At 55.6% G+C, this 14,571-nt stretch overlaps 3 protein-coding genes across 7 annotated transcripts in view; 1 reads left to right on the forward strand and 2 right to left on the reverse strand.

The window, feature by feature from the left end:
- The window catches only part of EZH1 (enhancer of zeste 1 polycomb repressive complex 2 subunit), a 32,965-nt gene that overhangs the window by 8,115 nt on the left and 10,279 nt on the right, over positions 1-14,571 (forward strand). The window contains exons 1-6 of one of the 4 annotated variants that reach the window (XM_052700196.1): positions 10,020-10,121; positions 11,603-11,723; positions 12,296-12,424; positions 12,630-12,749; positions 13,700-13,820; positions 14,331-14,504. In XM_052700196.1, coding sequence (XP_052556156.1) covers positions 10,111-10,121; positions 11,603-11,723; positions 12,296-12,424; positions 12,630-12,749; positions 13,700-13,820; positions 14,331-14,504 — 676 coding nt within the window. In that variant the 5' untranslated portion in view covers positions 10,020-10,110. Of the gene's footprint in view, positions 1-10,019; positions 10,122-10,646; positions 10,829-11,602; positions 11,724-12,295; positions 12,425-12,629; positions 12,754-13,699; positions 13,821-14,330; positions 14,505-14,571 lie in introns of those variants that run through there. The other 3 variants (XM_052700195.1, XM_052700197.1, XM_052700198.1) reach the window with 3 other exon arrangements.
- On the reverse strand, positions 3,507-5,967 carry VPS25 (vacuolar protein sorting 25 homolog). Its single transcript, XM_052700214.1, has 6 exons — positions 5,842-5,967; positions 5,562-5,707; positions 5,422-5,475; positions 5,193-5,281; positions 4,626-4,701; positions 3,507-4,078 (listed from the first exon to the last, which is right to left on the reverse strand). Exons 1-6 carry the CDS (start codon positions 5,886-5,888, stop codon positions 3,966-3,968), a joined length of 525 nt encoding a protein of 174 aa, XP_052556174.1. The 5' UTR covers positions 5,889-5,967; the 3' UTR covers positions 3,507-3,965.
- RAMP2 (receptor activity modifying protein 2) lies at positions 6,203-8,086 on the reverse strand. Of its 2 annotated transcripts, none has more exons than XM_052700212.1 (5): positions 7,960-8,086; positions 7,691-7,842; positions 6,853-6,963; positions 6,670-6,772; positions 6,203-6,602 (listed from the first exon to the last, which is right to left on the reverse strand). In XM_052700212.1, exons 2-5 carry the CDS (start codon positions 7,749-7,751, stop codon positions 6,347-6,349), a joined length of 531 nt encoding a protein of 176 aa, XP_052556172.1. In that variant the 5' UTR covers positions 7,752-7,842; positions 7,960-8,086; the 3' UTR covers positions 6,203-6,346. The 2 variants fall into 2 exon arrangements, with proteins under 2 accessions (XP_052556172.1, XP_052556173.1); XM_052700213.1 differs by having other exon boundaries at positions 7,691-7,769; positions 7,960-8,076.

The raw sequence follows: 14,571 nt of genomic DNA on the forward strand, positions 1-14,571 counted from the left end.
CAGGAAGGGAAAATTGGTCTGCATCTCCACACGCTTGCAGAACACTCTTGCAGTACAGGCTGGCAGAAAGCAGTGATTGCACTCTGATCCAGCCTTGCACTCAGGAGTGTATCCAGGGCCCCTTTCTGGGAGAACACACCCTGGAGGCTGCAGGATGTGCTTGGTGCACATACCCTGTGCCAGGCAGCAGCATCTTTCCAGCAATGGCTGCCAAGGATGGCAGATGAGCTGCCACGGGCAGCACTGCACCGTACCAGGTATGGGAGACTTTTGTGTTGTAAAATATGATTCAATTCCACCAAACAACACCTACAGTTCAGATGCACCATACCCAGCGATGGTCCTGAACTGTGCCCAGTGTTTCTCAGGCCCAGCAAGCGGTGCAGCCCTGAAGTGCTTCCAGCCCCAGTCGAGGCCCTGCCAGGTCACTGGGATGCGGCGAAGGCTGGCAGGCAGCCTGTGCTCTTCAGCAAGGGTACAACATGCAGAGCCAGGCAGGGCTCTTGGTCTCATTTCCAGTAGGGTCATGTCCCTTTATCGTGTTTTCATCATGAAATGAGATGCCTTGAAATGTCCCAGAGGAGCAGGGAATGAGCGTCCCAGGTGAGGCTCCTGCAGAGAGGAAATTGGGCATGAGGCTGCCTTTATATTTTCCTCCCACACCTCTGCAATGAGCATTGGAAGCATTTCCTCTTCCCTGCAGCTGCAGGAGCACCATGGGCTGAGCAGTAGCAGGTGACCTTGCAAAGAGGTGCAAGTGCCCTCCAACACATCCCAGGACACCACGCTGCAGCTGGGCCAGTGCAGAAAGCAGGAGGTTCCCGTCCACAGTCAGCCCCTTCTCAGTGCTCAGCAAACACATGCAGCTCCTGCACGTTATCAGGGTGACATTTCTCCTGGCTCCGGGTGTTGGTGCCAGGCCTGTGCTTTGGGCAGCTGCTGCAATCAGGTCATTCAGCATTTCCACGTGCATTTGGCTGCTGGGAAAAGAGCAGGGGACTGCAATATCTCTGCTCAGGATTAGATTGCTCATCGAAGAACAATTCCAGCAAGATGTGCCAGAATTTCTCTGTTCCGAGCCCAAAACTCAGGATGGGATAACAGAGGGGCTGGGGCCAAATGTAGTGCGTGCCTGCAAGGGCTGTAGCAGGAGCTGAGCAGCCCCCCAGGAGGGGCTGAGAGAAGGAGTGCTGGAGGGAATGTTTCCTGTTGGCTTCAGCACCCCACACCTGCAGGGACCTCCTTTTCAGCTCAGTGTGCCCCATACCCTATGGCACAGACCCGCAGGAAGAGACAGCACTGCAACCTCAGCAGCTGCAGCCCCAGGCAGATAACTGCTGAGGATTTCCTTAGCCCAGAGTCACAGATCTGACCTGCATGCACATTCATCCCAACTCATAAATTTATCAACCTGAAGCAACTCCTGCTTCTAACTAGCTGCATGAAATTAAATACCCTCTCAACTTGTTCCCTCCCACGAACACCAGAACCCAAATGTGCACAGCCCGATAGCACCTTATCTCAGCACCAGCCCCCCATGCTCCACCTTGCCCCAGCCCATGAGCCCTAATCAGCACATCCAGACGTTGGCTGTGACCTCAAAGCCCAGAGATGGGGACCCGCATGGCTCTACTGCCACGGCCCCACAATCTGCTGAAGTCACATGGATTGGCTGCTGCTACTTCCCAGCCCTGGGATGCAGAATTTGCTCTGCAAGGCTCTGGGCAGCATTGCTGATGGAACTCAGGGCACTCTCTGCAGCAGTGCAGACCACAACACCCTGTCTGCATCAGCAGCTCACAGGGGTGGCTGCAGCAGTGGGCACAGGGGAGGCTGCCTGAGACAGCATCTGTTGTGCATGGCAACGAACACATCTCCTGTTCTTTGCCTTGTTCTGGCATTATCTATAGCCCTGATATCATGCACACTGAACACGGGGAGGAACTGCCCTGGGTACAGGGAAAGTCATAGTTGGAGGCCATCTTTAGAGTTTAATTACATCTCCTTCAGATCTACCCAGCACCCCAGGGCTTCCAATCCAGCGCAGCTCTCACGTAAGCACCTCTGAGCAATGCAATGCTCTGGCGTCCCGATCTTGTGATGACATCACTAAGTGCTATAAAGCAGCGAATAAAGATAGGAACGACGGTTTCAGAGGTATAAAGTCTTTGTTTTTACCATAAGCTACAGCTTGCCATTGTCACCGTTGTATAAACAGGGAACAGCAAACAAGCACTCAGCATAGCTGTACCGGTGAGCTGCTCATGCAGCCCCACAGCCCTCCTATACCCAGGGGCAGCCAGGTAACCCCAACATAAAGCAGTGCTTCTGTGCACCTCATCTCTGCTGAATGCACAGCCCCAGCAAACCAGCAGAGAACATGAGCAGCTGCCTGTCCCAGGACGGGACAAGGGGGAAGCACACTCTTCCTCCTCACCTCACTAAGCAAGCGATTTAGGAAACCGATGAAAAGCCACGAATGACTGCCAGGAGAGCTTTGGAAAGAAAAGGGCTTGTTTTAGACTTATCTAATGTCACATCAGCCATTTCCTAAGAAGGGAGTAAATTTAATTAAGAACACAGACCCACTCAAGGACAGCGAGGTTACACTCAGCAAATGCAGCTCGGAACAATGCTGAGAGGTCAGTACCGCGTGTACGCAGAGCCAGAAACGCAAACATCCTGGGCCTGCTGGAGAGTCGTCATCCAGGGCCAAATGCAGATGCCACTGAACATGGAGTGGAAGGCACAGAAACACGCTGCAGGGCTGCAAGAGCAGCGAGCAGAGAAGGCGCAGCATGAGAGAGTGAAAATTAAGACAGGCAGCACGGAGAGAGAGAAAGAGGCAGCTCCCAGACAGCAAAATAAGGCCCTAAGAGATGCTGTTAGCAGCCAATTCCTTCATGAAGATTTTCCTGGCCATTCTGAGCCACAAACATGCAGACAGGCCCACAGTTCAAGCAGTGAACCCCAGTTCCCGTGCTCTGCTGGCACAGGAATTGCTCTGCAGCATTGGTGTCACTGGCACACAGAGATCTGTCACCAGCCTTCCAACACAGGCCTCCAGCTCCCACAGGTTAGAGATTAAGGATTTACCAGGTCAAATATTGTACTGGATCACAGTTTCAACAAGCTGTGGACTTTATAATCAGTACTGAGAATGTAAAACTTAATTACGTTCTCCACCAGCCTGCTGTTTTAGAGCTTACCCCATCACCACTGCAACAAACACATTAGTTTTCAGTGGATTGCACACAGAAAATGAAAGCTAATGTTGCCCTGAAGACAGGTAGTAAAAGCCCACAGTCTGCAGCTCTGGCACGTGGAAAAAAGCCTTTGTGGTTCCTGCTTCCCAATCAGGCAGGGTGCCTTTGGAGGTCCACCCTCTCCCCAGTACACTGTGTTTGTACAGCGCAGTAAGGAAACGAAGCTGAAGGGCAAGAATTCAGTACATTGTACTGTTTTGTTTCTGATGGAAAAACAAAGATAGATGAAAACACCCAGGCTGCTCTATAAATACATCTCATTTTAATTACTTCAGATTAGCTCCTTGAAATCCACCCCACCACACAGATCAGCCTGCTTTCCAGCAAGAGCGTATCAGTCTTTCAGAGAGGTCTTTTACGCCACAGCAGCAGCAACGTGTTCTGTGTGTTTGCTTTCATCTCAGCCACGTGGTGAGGGCTGCAGAGCCCAGGCACACAGCTGGAAGGTGGGAGGAGAGCCCCTGGGCAGCTGTGCCGGACCAGCCACCAGAGCACCCACCCGCTGCATTCACAGGAGCAGGGAAAAGAGCAACAGGACAAGAAGTCGTGTCTTTGGAAGGCTTTACAGAATTCTCTTCACCCCAGGAAGTCCCGAGTACACAGCTGCTTGCGCCACTGCTTGAAACCAGGCCAGGAGATGGAATCTTCGCAGCCAGAAACGTTTCAGAGGCCAAAGAAAGGCAGGGAGGGGGGCTTCCATCAGAAGAACTTGACGCCTCGGCCATCGTCCAGCGTGATGATTTCAGCCTTGTGCTCCTGCTGCAAGGCTTGCAGGGCACGAAGTAGCATAGCCTCATCCAAACCATGGAACTCTAGGGAAGGAAAGACATACTCATCAGCAGGAACAGATTCATATAAAGAAATGAACAGGCTTATGATGTCTATGGAAGAATGACAGTGAAGACAAGAGGGCTCTGAAGGGCACCTTTTAGACTCCTGCACCACAAGAAATACACAAATCCACAATCACAGCTAAGCTGACAGTCATCAGCACACTGTGGAAACAAAGCCTGAAGGTTAGCAACAGGAGGCAGTGAGCAAGAGCTGCCTCTCAGGCAGCTAAGAAGCCAGGCAGGAAGTAAACCTGCATCCCACATCTCCACATCTGGCAAAGACAAAGAGCTGGGCACTAGGAAGGCTCAGAGTGGGCAGCATAAGTTACAAACAGCGATAACATAAACTGAAGTTAATGCAGAGCACTAAAAAGCCTGTGGATCTGCATTTCCCAGTGATGATCAATGTGAGCTGATATAAGAATTTTAAAATACTTAATTGACAGAATTATCATCTGGCATTCATCTCTACACATTCAAATCAAGTGTGCTCTGAAAAGCTGCAGGACATGACACATGACATTACCTTCATTTGCTGTATCATCTCCACTGATCAACTCATACAGAGTGAACACAGAGTTGGTCAAGCCATTCTTTGACACCTGGAAACGTGAAAGCAATACAGCAAGTCTTCCATGTGTTATTTAATAACCTTGGCAAGATCTCTTGCACATCACAAATGATATGCAATATAGACAGCATCTGATGAGCAAAAGCACCCTCCGAATGTTCTGGGACACTGAAAAGGTGAGAAATGACATCTAAGGATGCTGATGTCATTCGTTGTGCTGTTCCCCATACTCTATGCTCTTTCTGTCCGAGCCTTAAGATCATGCATTGCACTAAGGACAGAGGGCACACAATGGCAATGCTGCGTCTGCCTCTGCATCCACTGCTCGAATCTCACCTTATGGTAAGAGAGAAAAGTTATTAACACCTTCATACATGAAGGGATTGGATCAAAACAGAAATAGCGAGTAAGCAAGAGGGAAAGGAGGTGACAGCAGTCTTTTACGCAATCTCAGTCAGCATCACCTGTCCTCCCGGCTGGGAGCGCCCAGGCTGTGCACTAGGGCAGCTGCTGCGTTCTCACCCACTGATAGATGAGCTTCCCCCATTCCTCGGGTCTTCTCCACATTATCAAAAAACTGGTTTTGTTCTTGTCTAACCACTCCAGGTTCCCTGAAACCAATTGGGAAAGGGCACTTCAGCAGAGCTCGGCTGGCACCACCGCCCCACGTGTCACGGGCTCCTGCAGGGAAGGTCCCAGGGGCGGTGTAGGCACGGACCGGGCGGGCCCGGCAGCGAACGGCGCCACCCACCGTTCTTGCGCAGCTCCTCCAGCACCACCTGGATGGCCTCGGGCGGCAGTTTTCCTGGACGGGGGCGTTAAGGAGACATCCAACGAGCGGGAGGGAGGGTGGGGAGGCGCGGAGCGGGACCGGACCAGGCCCAAGGATACTCTGCAGTCGGCGGTTGGCGAACAGCGGGCTGTCCTGGGCCTCGCGCAGCGTCATGGCGGGCAGACGCTGACGCCGGCTGTAGGCGAGCGCCAGGGCGCACCAGGCCGCCAGCTGCTTCTGCCTCGTCTCACCGTTGGGCTGCAGCCTGCGGGGCTCCGCTCAGCGCCCGGAAGGAGCCGAGGCTTCACCCCGGCCCCGGTTCCCCCCCGCCGCCGCTACCCGATCCCGACAAACCCTCCGCCCAAACCCCACCGCCGCCGCAGCCCGGCCGGCACTCACGTGAAGAAGGGCGGAAAGCTGTACTGCCAGGGCCACGCGAAGCTCATCGCCACCGACACCGGAACCACCTCCGCCAGCTTCCGGTCTGCACCGGCGCACTTCCGCCCCGCCTCATCGCCACGCCCATTTCCCCACTCCCCGCCCACTCCCTATCGCCACGCCCCCCCGTCCGGCGGAACCACGCCCTCTCCTTCCCCCCCGCCCCACGGACGTCGAGCCCCCCCCCCCTTCAGGTACGAGCTCCGCCCACTGGTGCCGTTCCGCCGCTGCCTGCCTCGAACCGTGACCGCAGCCGCCCGGGGGCCCCGAGGAGTCCGGGGTGGAGTCGGGCAGGACGAGCGCAGAAGAGGCAGCCGAGGCGTGGGGAGAATAAACCTTTACTGCCCAGTGCCCAGGGAAGGTGAACCCTCGGGGGATTCCCCCACCCAGCGCAGCCCCGGCAGCGCGAGCAGCAAAGCCCCGCACCGGGGCGAAGAGGGCCGGGGCTGTGCCTGCATGGCGGCACCTACGGCTGCGCCTTGCCGTCCTTGCTGCGCCAGATGACCAGGGTGACGAGGAAGGGGATGAGGCAGATGGGGGCAATGATCATGGCCAGCAGCACGTCCTCGGGGGGGTCGAAGTAGGCCTGGCTGCCGGCCGAGCAGTTCTGGAAGTAGCGGTGGTGGCTCTGGAAGATGTAGCTCTCAGCCAAGGCGTTGGGGTAACTGTATTTCAGGCTGTCAGCCCACTCCTCCAGGCACTGCTGCAGCGAGCTGTAGGGCCTGCAGAGAAAGCGTGGGGCATTGAGCTGCCCTCCACCCCCAGCTTGGTGCCCCCGCCCGCCCCTACCTGCTGATGACCTTCCACTCGCACAGCTGTGCGCCAGTCACATTCTGCATCACCTGCACGAAGGACTCCCAGCAGCGGTGTGTCAAGTTGGTGTATATCTCCTCTGTGGGGGGATGGGCACTGAGCACAGCCACAACTCAGCCTTGGAGGGATTTGGGGATGAGGAATGGGGATGACACTCACCCACCAGCTCATCCGTAATGTTGTACGTGGGCACTGGTGGGCTTGTTCTTGCCTCCTGCGTGAAGCCCTCTGCCGTGGCACGCACTTGGCAAAACTCATGGCCCAGCAGTGCTGTGAGGGGGAGGACGTGGTCAGCACTGCAGGAGGGAGCACAGCCACGGCTCCACAGCAACGATGGGTATGAGGAGGCCCAGGGGGCAGCGGGGTAATGGAATGAAGGGTGATGGGGGACTGAGAACCACCAGCAGCAGTGGGGCCATGCCATGCCCAGCGCCTGGCACTGGTGGGGGAGTACCTATTTCCAGTCAGGAAGAGGAAGTGCTGACCGCAGTGCAGCATGGCCATGAAGCAGAGCCTCCTGTCACCCCCCCCACCCCCCCGAACCCGTTGCTAGCATGGGGCACAGCTCCCCAGACCCCTCCACCCCTCTGCCAGGATCAGGATCACTCCTGTCTGTTTTCCACCTTTCCGTGGTCATGGCATGCCACCCTGGAAGCTACTTCGTTGTGGCCTCTGCTGGCTGGCAGTGTGCTGTGGGGATGACACAGCAGCTGAGGGCTGGCACAGCTGTGGCAGCAAGGGCAGCCCACGTGCCCCCAGTGCCCAGTCCTCTGGTGCTGACATGCTCCCTGCCCAAGGCACAGCTGTTCTCCCACTGCCATCAAGTCCAGGTCCCTGCGGATGCACCATCGCTCCCCACCAAGGGGAAGGGGCCGCCCGCAGTGCCCAGTGGTGCTGGGGATGGCCGCCCTAGCACCCGTGTCCCGCTCACCGCTGCCCGGCGCAAGTCCTGCGGCGAGCCCGGGTGCAGCCGCATGGTGTGGGGCCGTGCACTTACCGCAGAGCAGCAGGAGCCCTCGGGAGAGGCGGCCAGAGCCCATCTGCGCACACGGTGCCATCCTGCCGGAGCCTGTGGGCTAGCAACCGGGACAAGGATTTCAATGGAAATAACAGGAAGCAACTCCTTTCCTCTGACAGGGGCAGTTTGAACTACAGGAGACGTGTGAAAAATGAGATTACTTAGTGCTGCTCTGAGGCAGCCCTCCCCACAGGACCCCACCACTATGCAGCAAATGTTGGACCCCTGGGTATCGCCCCACACCTCACCCTGGGCAGCAGAGGGGCTCTCGCAGCACAGCCGCTTCACAAGGCCGCTGTTTGTTTACTTGTGTATTTCTCTTTAATCCTGTCTGGGCTGGGTTGTGAAATCCCTCGTCTCCTGCGTGGAGGGCAGGCAGCCCGGCAGCGGGGGGAGTGGACAGTGGAGCAGGATGTCCCGGGAGGGGTACTGCTGGAGGCTCGGGGGCGTTACGGCCCCAACCCCGTGCTCATGGCGCTGTGGGGCACCTGCCCCAGGGGCACGGGTGGGGTTGGAAGGGACAGCAGTGGTACTGCAGTGGGCGCGAGCCTCAAGCAGACAGGAGGTGGGGATGGGGCAGGAGACTTCGGCTGCAGTGCTCCTCTTCACCCCATGCCACCTCAGCTCCCACTTGGGGCAGCGCGGTGCTGGCTCTGCAGAGTCCCCACCCGGGGATGGAGCTTAGGCCACACGAGCTCATCTCACTGCTTGCCAAAGGCTAAGCTCCAGCCCAGAGCTTTCCCTTTAAAATCCACTCATGGGACTCACAGAGCACAAATCACACAGCAGAGAATTGCAGTTCACAGGGACCCTCCCTGCTTTGGAAGGATTCAGTTGCTGCACATTCCTGCTGCAATATATTCCACACGCTATGTGCAGGCTGTGTGGCAGCCGACACACTCCTGGCACTTGAAAGTCCTTCAGCAGCAATGGGAGCCCATGAGGCCGTGCCACGGGGTCACAGCTGCATTCTGCTCTTTGTTGTCACACCCCTGGAGCAGCAGCCGGCAGTGGGAGCCTCTGCCAGAGTGACACCCAGTGATCTCAGCCGGCCACTCCTTGCGCAGCTGGGGCAGTCTGCCAGCGCCCACTACTCCCCAGCCCCATTCTGCAGGCTCCCCCCAGCCCTTGGCTGCGGTGCTGTGAAGGGGACTCAGCCTGGCAGTGGGGGACACATTCCCATATTCTGGGCTGGGATACAGATGTCCCAAGCCCTGCTGCCGGCCTTGCCCCATGGCATAGGTCCCAGAGGCAGCCCTGCTCTGCTTTGACTCACCCCTCAGCTTCCCCCATTGCGCCCTGGGGCTCGCCATCAACCCAGCGTGGGCAGCGAGGCTGCAGGGACCGCGCTGCCACCTGGGAGGGTGCAACCCAGTCTCCAGGCTCTGCCGGTAGTGAGAGCAGGAGCTGTCAGCAGCGGAGCTGTGGCCGTGCTCCAAGGAGCATCTTCCCACCCGCTGCGGTCGGGCTGGGGCTGCGCTGGGGGCGTATCACCGTACCTGAGCCCATCCCAGCACTTTCTACTCACTCTCCAACGATAGGGAAGGCTGAAGGGGCAGCGAGTTTCCCTGCATTTGACTGACTCAGCAGGAGAGGCTCAATGGCATCAGATAATGGGGGCAGCCAGGATCAGGACTCAGCTGTGGGAGCACGCCTGGATGTGAGCGGCCAACAGCCCCACTCGCTTCCTGACGAGGGACCCGCAGGTTCCCCACGCTGCTTTCCGCAGTGCCGCCGGCTGGGCGGAGGGGAAGGAAGGGGCCAGGCTGGGAGAGCAGCCGGGGAAGGGAGCGCCATGCCGCAGCCCCGCTCCTGCCCTGGGCCAAGCAGAGCGGCGCTGCCGTCCGCCCCAAACAGCCGCTTCCCGTCAGGCGGCACCGCCCTTCCCCAGCAGAGGCCCACGGCCCCGCTCAGAGCCGCGGCCGTCCCTCGGCGGCACCGCGCCAACCCCGTTCCCACACACAGAGGGCGGGCGGCGGCCGCTACCGGACCGCCCGGTGGCCGCGTGGCTCCGCGCGGGCCGCACCGCGTCTGGGGCCACGACCCGCGGAGGGCACGCAGCGCCCCCTGCAGGCGGGGCTGTGGGTCGGCCTGCTCTGCGCCCAGACCGCTCCGCGGCAGCGCCCACAGACTTCGCTTGCCGCTTTTCCACACCCCGGCAGTGCCGGCGCTTCCTTCCCGCTGCTATCGGCGCAGCAGTAAGGAAACCGCACGCCGGGCCCAGAGCCGTCACGGGGAGAGGGCGGCGGGAAAAGAGAGGACGAACCCCGCGCACCATCACAGACCGCCGCTCAACGGCGCCCACGCGGCGGGGCGGGGACTTGGCGGGAGCGCGCTCGAGGGGCGGGGCTAAGTCAGCGCGTGCGCAGTGCGCGGGGAGCGCGGCCTCCCCCGGCGCGATGGCCGAGGAGTGAGTGCGGGGCGGGGCGGGGCCTGGGGTCCTGCGGGGGGCGGCCCGGCCCGGCACGGCACGGCCCGGCGGGAGGGGCCCGGGAGGGAGCGCGGGGTCGGGAGTGGTGCGGGGGCGATAGCGGGGTCTTTGGGGGGAGCCGGTGGCTACTCGTGGGGGCAGATCCAGGCCTCCGGAGGGCTGCGTGGGGTCCCGCGGGACCACGGGCGGGGGGTCTTCGGGGCATCCGGGGCGCGTCGGGGCCTGTGGGGGCGGCCGTGCCCCAGGAGCGGGCCGAAGCCTGGGGGCACTGCCCTTGCGAGACGGACCCCGCCGCGTCCCCGTCCCGGCAGCCTCCGCTGCCGTCGGCCTTCCCGCAGCCGGGGGGTCCCCCGAGCCCCCTCCTGGCTCCCGGGGCCGCGGGCTGCGTGGCAATGGGGGGAATTCGGGCTGGAGGTCGGCCCGAGGAGCCCCCGCGCGTGGAGTGGAGCGGCCCGCTGGGTACGGCTACAGCCGGAGCCGGGGACTCAGTGGGAAAGACCCCCGGCGCTGTGCTGGGGGCTGTGTGGGTCTCTTCACCCCGTGGGATGTGGAGCTCTGCCAGGCGTAGCTGCGGTGTTTTCAGCTGCTCGGTTCCACTTAGGCTTCCTTCATGAGAGCTGAAGCATCCCTCGGGCTCACAGGGCCATGCCCGGTGCCAGAAGACCCAGCTCTGGCTTCTCCATCAGGTAGCATTGTGTGTTCCCAGCCAAGAGCTGTGCTGTTCCGGCAGCCTGCACAACAAGTGGTGTCCTTCCTAGCCTCCTGGCAATGTGGTGTTCTGAGCTGGACATAACACCGCTCCTGATGTTATCGTGTGGTCCTATGCGAACAGGAGGTGGAATGCTGGAAACAAACTGGCCATACAGTATTGAAAGATTATAAGCAGGAAGGAGAGCAACGTTTTGCATGATCTGACAGTGACAAGACAAAGGGGGGTGTCTGTAAACTATACAGGGGAGATTTAAGTCAGATGTGAGAAAGAAGTTCTTTACTCAGAGGCAGTGAGATCCTGGCACAGCTGCCCAGAAAGCTGTGGGTGCCCCATCCCTGGAGGTGCCCAAGGCCAGGCTGAATGGGGCCATGGGTAGCCTAAGCTGGTGGGGGCACTCAGCTCATGGCAGGGGTGAGGATGGAGGGGCTGTGAGATCCTTTCTGACTCATCATTCTGTGAGTCTGTGTTTCGCAGTGGTTCAGACTATACAGAAGCAAGTGAGTCCCTGAAAGCATACATGGTGCCATGATGCTGCTTGCATCCCCACGCTTTTTAGTGCAATTTGTGCTATAATTACTGCAAAAGTAGGATTAGTGCAGATTTAGGTAATTAGTTTTTCCTAAATAAAGTCTGTGATGCATTTAAAATCCACAGGGTTGGGTTTGTGGTTTTTGTGGTTTCTTTTAGCACTTGTCTATAACTTCATACTTTCAGTTATTTGATATTTATTCTTACTGTATTTTTGTAGAAAAATGGAAATTGCCACTCCTCCAACATCAAAGTGTATTATATACTGGAAAAGAAAAGTCAAGTCTGAATATATGCGTCTTCGGCAGCTCAAGAGATTTCAGGCAAACATGGGAGCAAAGGTAAAGACATAGTGGCTCTGGTTGGAATGATTTCTGCTATAGACTTCAGTTTGCGGTATGGGAGCTTTTGTCAGATGAGTGATTCTTGATGAGAAATGTGAAGTTCTACTTCAGATGCAGCCACGGTGTGTTTGAAGAGGCGTTGCCTCTTTGTGCTCTCTGTAAAGCAAAGCAGCGTTGTTGGCTCTGCTGGTGTGGGTTGAGCAGTTCCCTGTCTAGATGCTTGCATAAGGTGCCAGGGAGGGCTCTTGTCTGCCGTTTTGTAAAGTATCTTCTGCAGTGCAAAGGGACTGCATTTCAAGTGACTTGCTCTTCTGCTTTCCTCATTGGCAGGTAGGAGCAGGTTGGCTCTGATAGGGAATTATTTAAAGTTGCTAACTTGGGTGAATTTTCAGCACGGTTTTGTTATCAATACTGAGTTGAATTAGAATTCCTTCTAATTAGTATAATCAATTTGAAATGCTCTGCCTTGTCTGCATTTTGATGTGTGAAACAAGATCTTGGGAGAGATGTTGATGTTCCAAACCTTCAATTTATTTTAAAATGTTGAGTGCTTCTTTCTCTCATTTCAGGCTCTGTTTGTGGCCAACTTTGCAAAGGTTCATGAAAAGACTCAAATTCTTAATGAAGACTGGAAGAAACTTCGAGTTCAACCAGTGCAGTTGATGAAGCCGGTCAGTGGGCACCCCTTCCTAAAACAGGTAGGGAGAGCTGTGTTAGTATCAGTCTGTGCTTAGCACTCTTTCACGGTGCAAAAATGAAGTAAAAAAGGCTTTTACTGTCAAACACCATGCGTGAACACGGTGTTTTGCTATATTTGTCCTGAAGTGCCATTTCTTTCTGTGATGGTGGCAATCTCCCAGGGGCTGTTTTTTCTCACCACCCTTCTCTTCACTTCTATCCTAGTGTACAGTTGAGAGCATTTTTCCAGGATTTCCAAGCCAGACACTGTACATGAGGACACTGAACACAGTGGCGCTGGTGCCTATCATGTACTCCTGGTCCCCTCTTCAGCAGAACTTCATGGTAGGTAGGAATGCAAGATCTTTGTGAGGTTATTGTGTAATCGTTACGTGGTTCTGGAGTGGTTAAAACAACTTGTTCCAAGCAATGGCTGCTCCGGAAGACATGGTAGAAATTTGTGTTGCCTGCTTTCCATCCAAGCTGTCTTACTCAGCCATTAGTTCTTTTTCACCCAACTTCTTGATCGGGCAACCATTATAAAAACACAGGATTCTAACAGTAAGTGTTTTTTTTTTCTGACTGGGGGATTGATGTCCTTTCCTTTGTGATTGGATAACCCTGCTGATCTGTTTGTAGGGATGCTACTGAGGGTTAGTTCCTCTATCACAGTAGTTAGGAGAATGATGTAAGTGCAGGTTTTGCTGTGGCTTAGTTTAGAGTATTTGCTAATCTGCCCCTTTGCCCAGTATGGGAGTGAATGTATTCCTGCAGCCTGTCCAAGCTTTCTAAAGCCAGATGCAGCAGACTGGTGGAGCAGTAAGGCATTAGCAATTGTAACGCAAAAAAAGTCCCCTGGTGGTGCCACTGCAATGAAATTCAAATGTCCTTGCTCCCTGCAGTCAATGCTAGAACACTCCTCAGCTTCAGCTGTATTCCTCCTGGAATGAATTGCCTTTTTGCCTCCTTCACTGTTCCAGTTCTACTCCCTTAATCACCACAACTGACATTTTTGGCTCTTCGTTGTTCCTGGCAATGTGTGTGTTTCTGTAACCTTTGGATACAGTTCTCTTCTTTTTAAAATCAAATACATTTTTTGAGGTTAGAGTTATTCTGATAGCATGGGATAACTGAAATGTCAGTGATGAGATGTATGAAATTTGAGCTGGGGAGGCTGAACCTTTGCTTCATGCAGTGTTTTCTGCATGCAGTGGACAGGGGCACGTCACAGAGACACAGCTTGGCTGGGAATTAGGAAGTGCTGTTTTACTGAATTGTATCTCACTGCTTTTCAGGTGGAAGATGAAACCGTTCTGTGCAACATCCCTTACATGGGAGATGAGGTGAAGGAAGAGGACGAAACCTTCATTGAAGAGCTTATTAATAACTATGATGGGAAAGTTCATGGAGAGGAAGGTAATTTGGGAGTGTGAACGCTTAGCAGCATTTATTCAGCTTCTTGTAAGTAAGATATCAAAGTAGTTAAGAAATCAAAAGGTGGTAGCAGTACCCACCTATTATCTGAGAGCGTTTAGAGCAGAAATGCGTGCCTGCAGATATGGTTTGTAAGGACGTGGTCTTGCCTTTTGATCCCCCACTCTGTTCTAGGCCAGGATTAGGAGGGGTTGAGTGCTATCATTTCACTTGTGACCCTAGCCATGACTTGAAGGTTTTTGTAGGCAAAAAGCTTGTATGCTTTCCTAGCTCATTATAAAACTGCGTAGAGGGCAGAATGCAGCAGAAAATTCTGTTGTATGGGCTGCCCTCAGATCACCAGAAGTGCTACAGCACTCTTAGGACTCTAAAGTATTAAAACTCCACCTGGCCCTCCAAAATCGCCAGGACAGTTCTCGTCGAGAAGTGCTTTGTGTGGCTGAGGAACGTCCATGGCCCTCCCACAAAGTGGCTGACATCACTGTGTTTCAGAAATGATTTCAGGGTCAGTCCTCATCAGTGATGCTGTCTTCCTGGAGCTAGTGAATGCCCTGAACCAGTACTCAGATGAGGAAGAGGAAGGACACAATGATTCTGAAGTCAAACAGGAGGATGGAAAAGAGGACCTGCCAGTCACAAGGAAAAGAAAACGAATTGCAGTGGAAGGTGGGTTTGGCGGCAGAAATTGGTTGTGTGTTGGTCGTGTTTCCATCCTGCCTTGCCTGAGGAGCCA

Source organism: Tympanuchus pallidicinctus, unplaced genomic scaffold (genome assembly GCF_026119805.1).
Source record: "Tympanuchus pallidicinctus isolate F22 unplaced genomic scaffold, pur_lepc_1.0 scaffold39, whole genome shotgun sequence".
NCBI classification, from domain to species: Eukaryota; Metazoa; Chordata; class Aves; order Galliformes; family Phasianidae; genus Tympanuchus; species Tympanuchus pallidicinctus.

What these genes read in the sequence shown, in the direction of transcription:
- VPS25 (XM_052700214.1), bottom strand. Translation starts at nt 5,888, where the DNA reads ATGAGCTTCGCGTGGCCCTGGCAGTACAGCTTTCCGCCCTTCTTCAC. An exon ending in CGCCAACCGCCGACTGCAGA is followed by an intron (nt 5,476 to 5,561) that starts GTATCCTTGGGC and finishes GCCCCCGTCCAG; the next exon opens with GAAAACTGCCGCCCGAGGCC. An exon ending in AGATGATACAGCAAATGAAG is followed by an intron (nt 4,079 to 4,625) that starts GTAATGTCATGT and finishes TTCCTTCCCTAG; the next exon opens with AGTTCCATGGTTTGGATGAG.
- RAMP2 (XM_052700212.1), bottom strand. Translation starts at nt 7,751, where the DNA reads ATGGCACCGTGTGCGCAGATGGGCTCTGGCCGCCTCTCCCGAGGGCTC. An exon ending in AGGGCTCCTGCTGCTCTGCG is followed by an intron (nt 6,964 to 7,690) that starts GTAAGTGCACGG and finishes TCCCCCTCACAG; the next exon opens with CACTGCTGGGCCATGAGTTT. An exon ending in CATTACGGATGAGCTGGTGG is followed by an intron (nt 6,773 to 6,852) that starts GTGAGTGTCATC and finishes ATCCCCCCACAG; the next exon opens with AGGAGATATACACCAACTTG.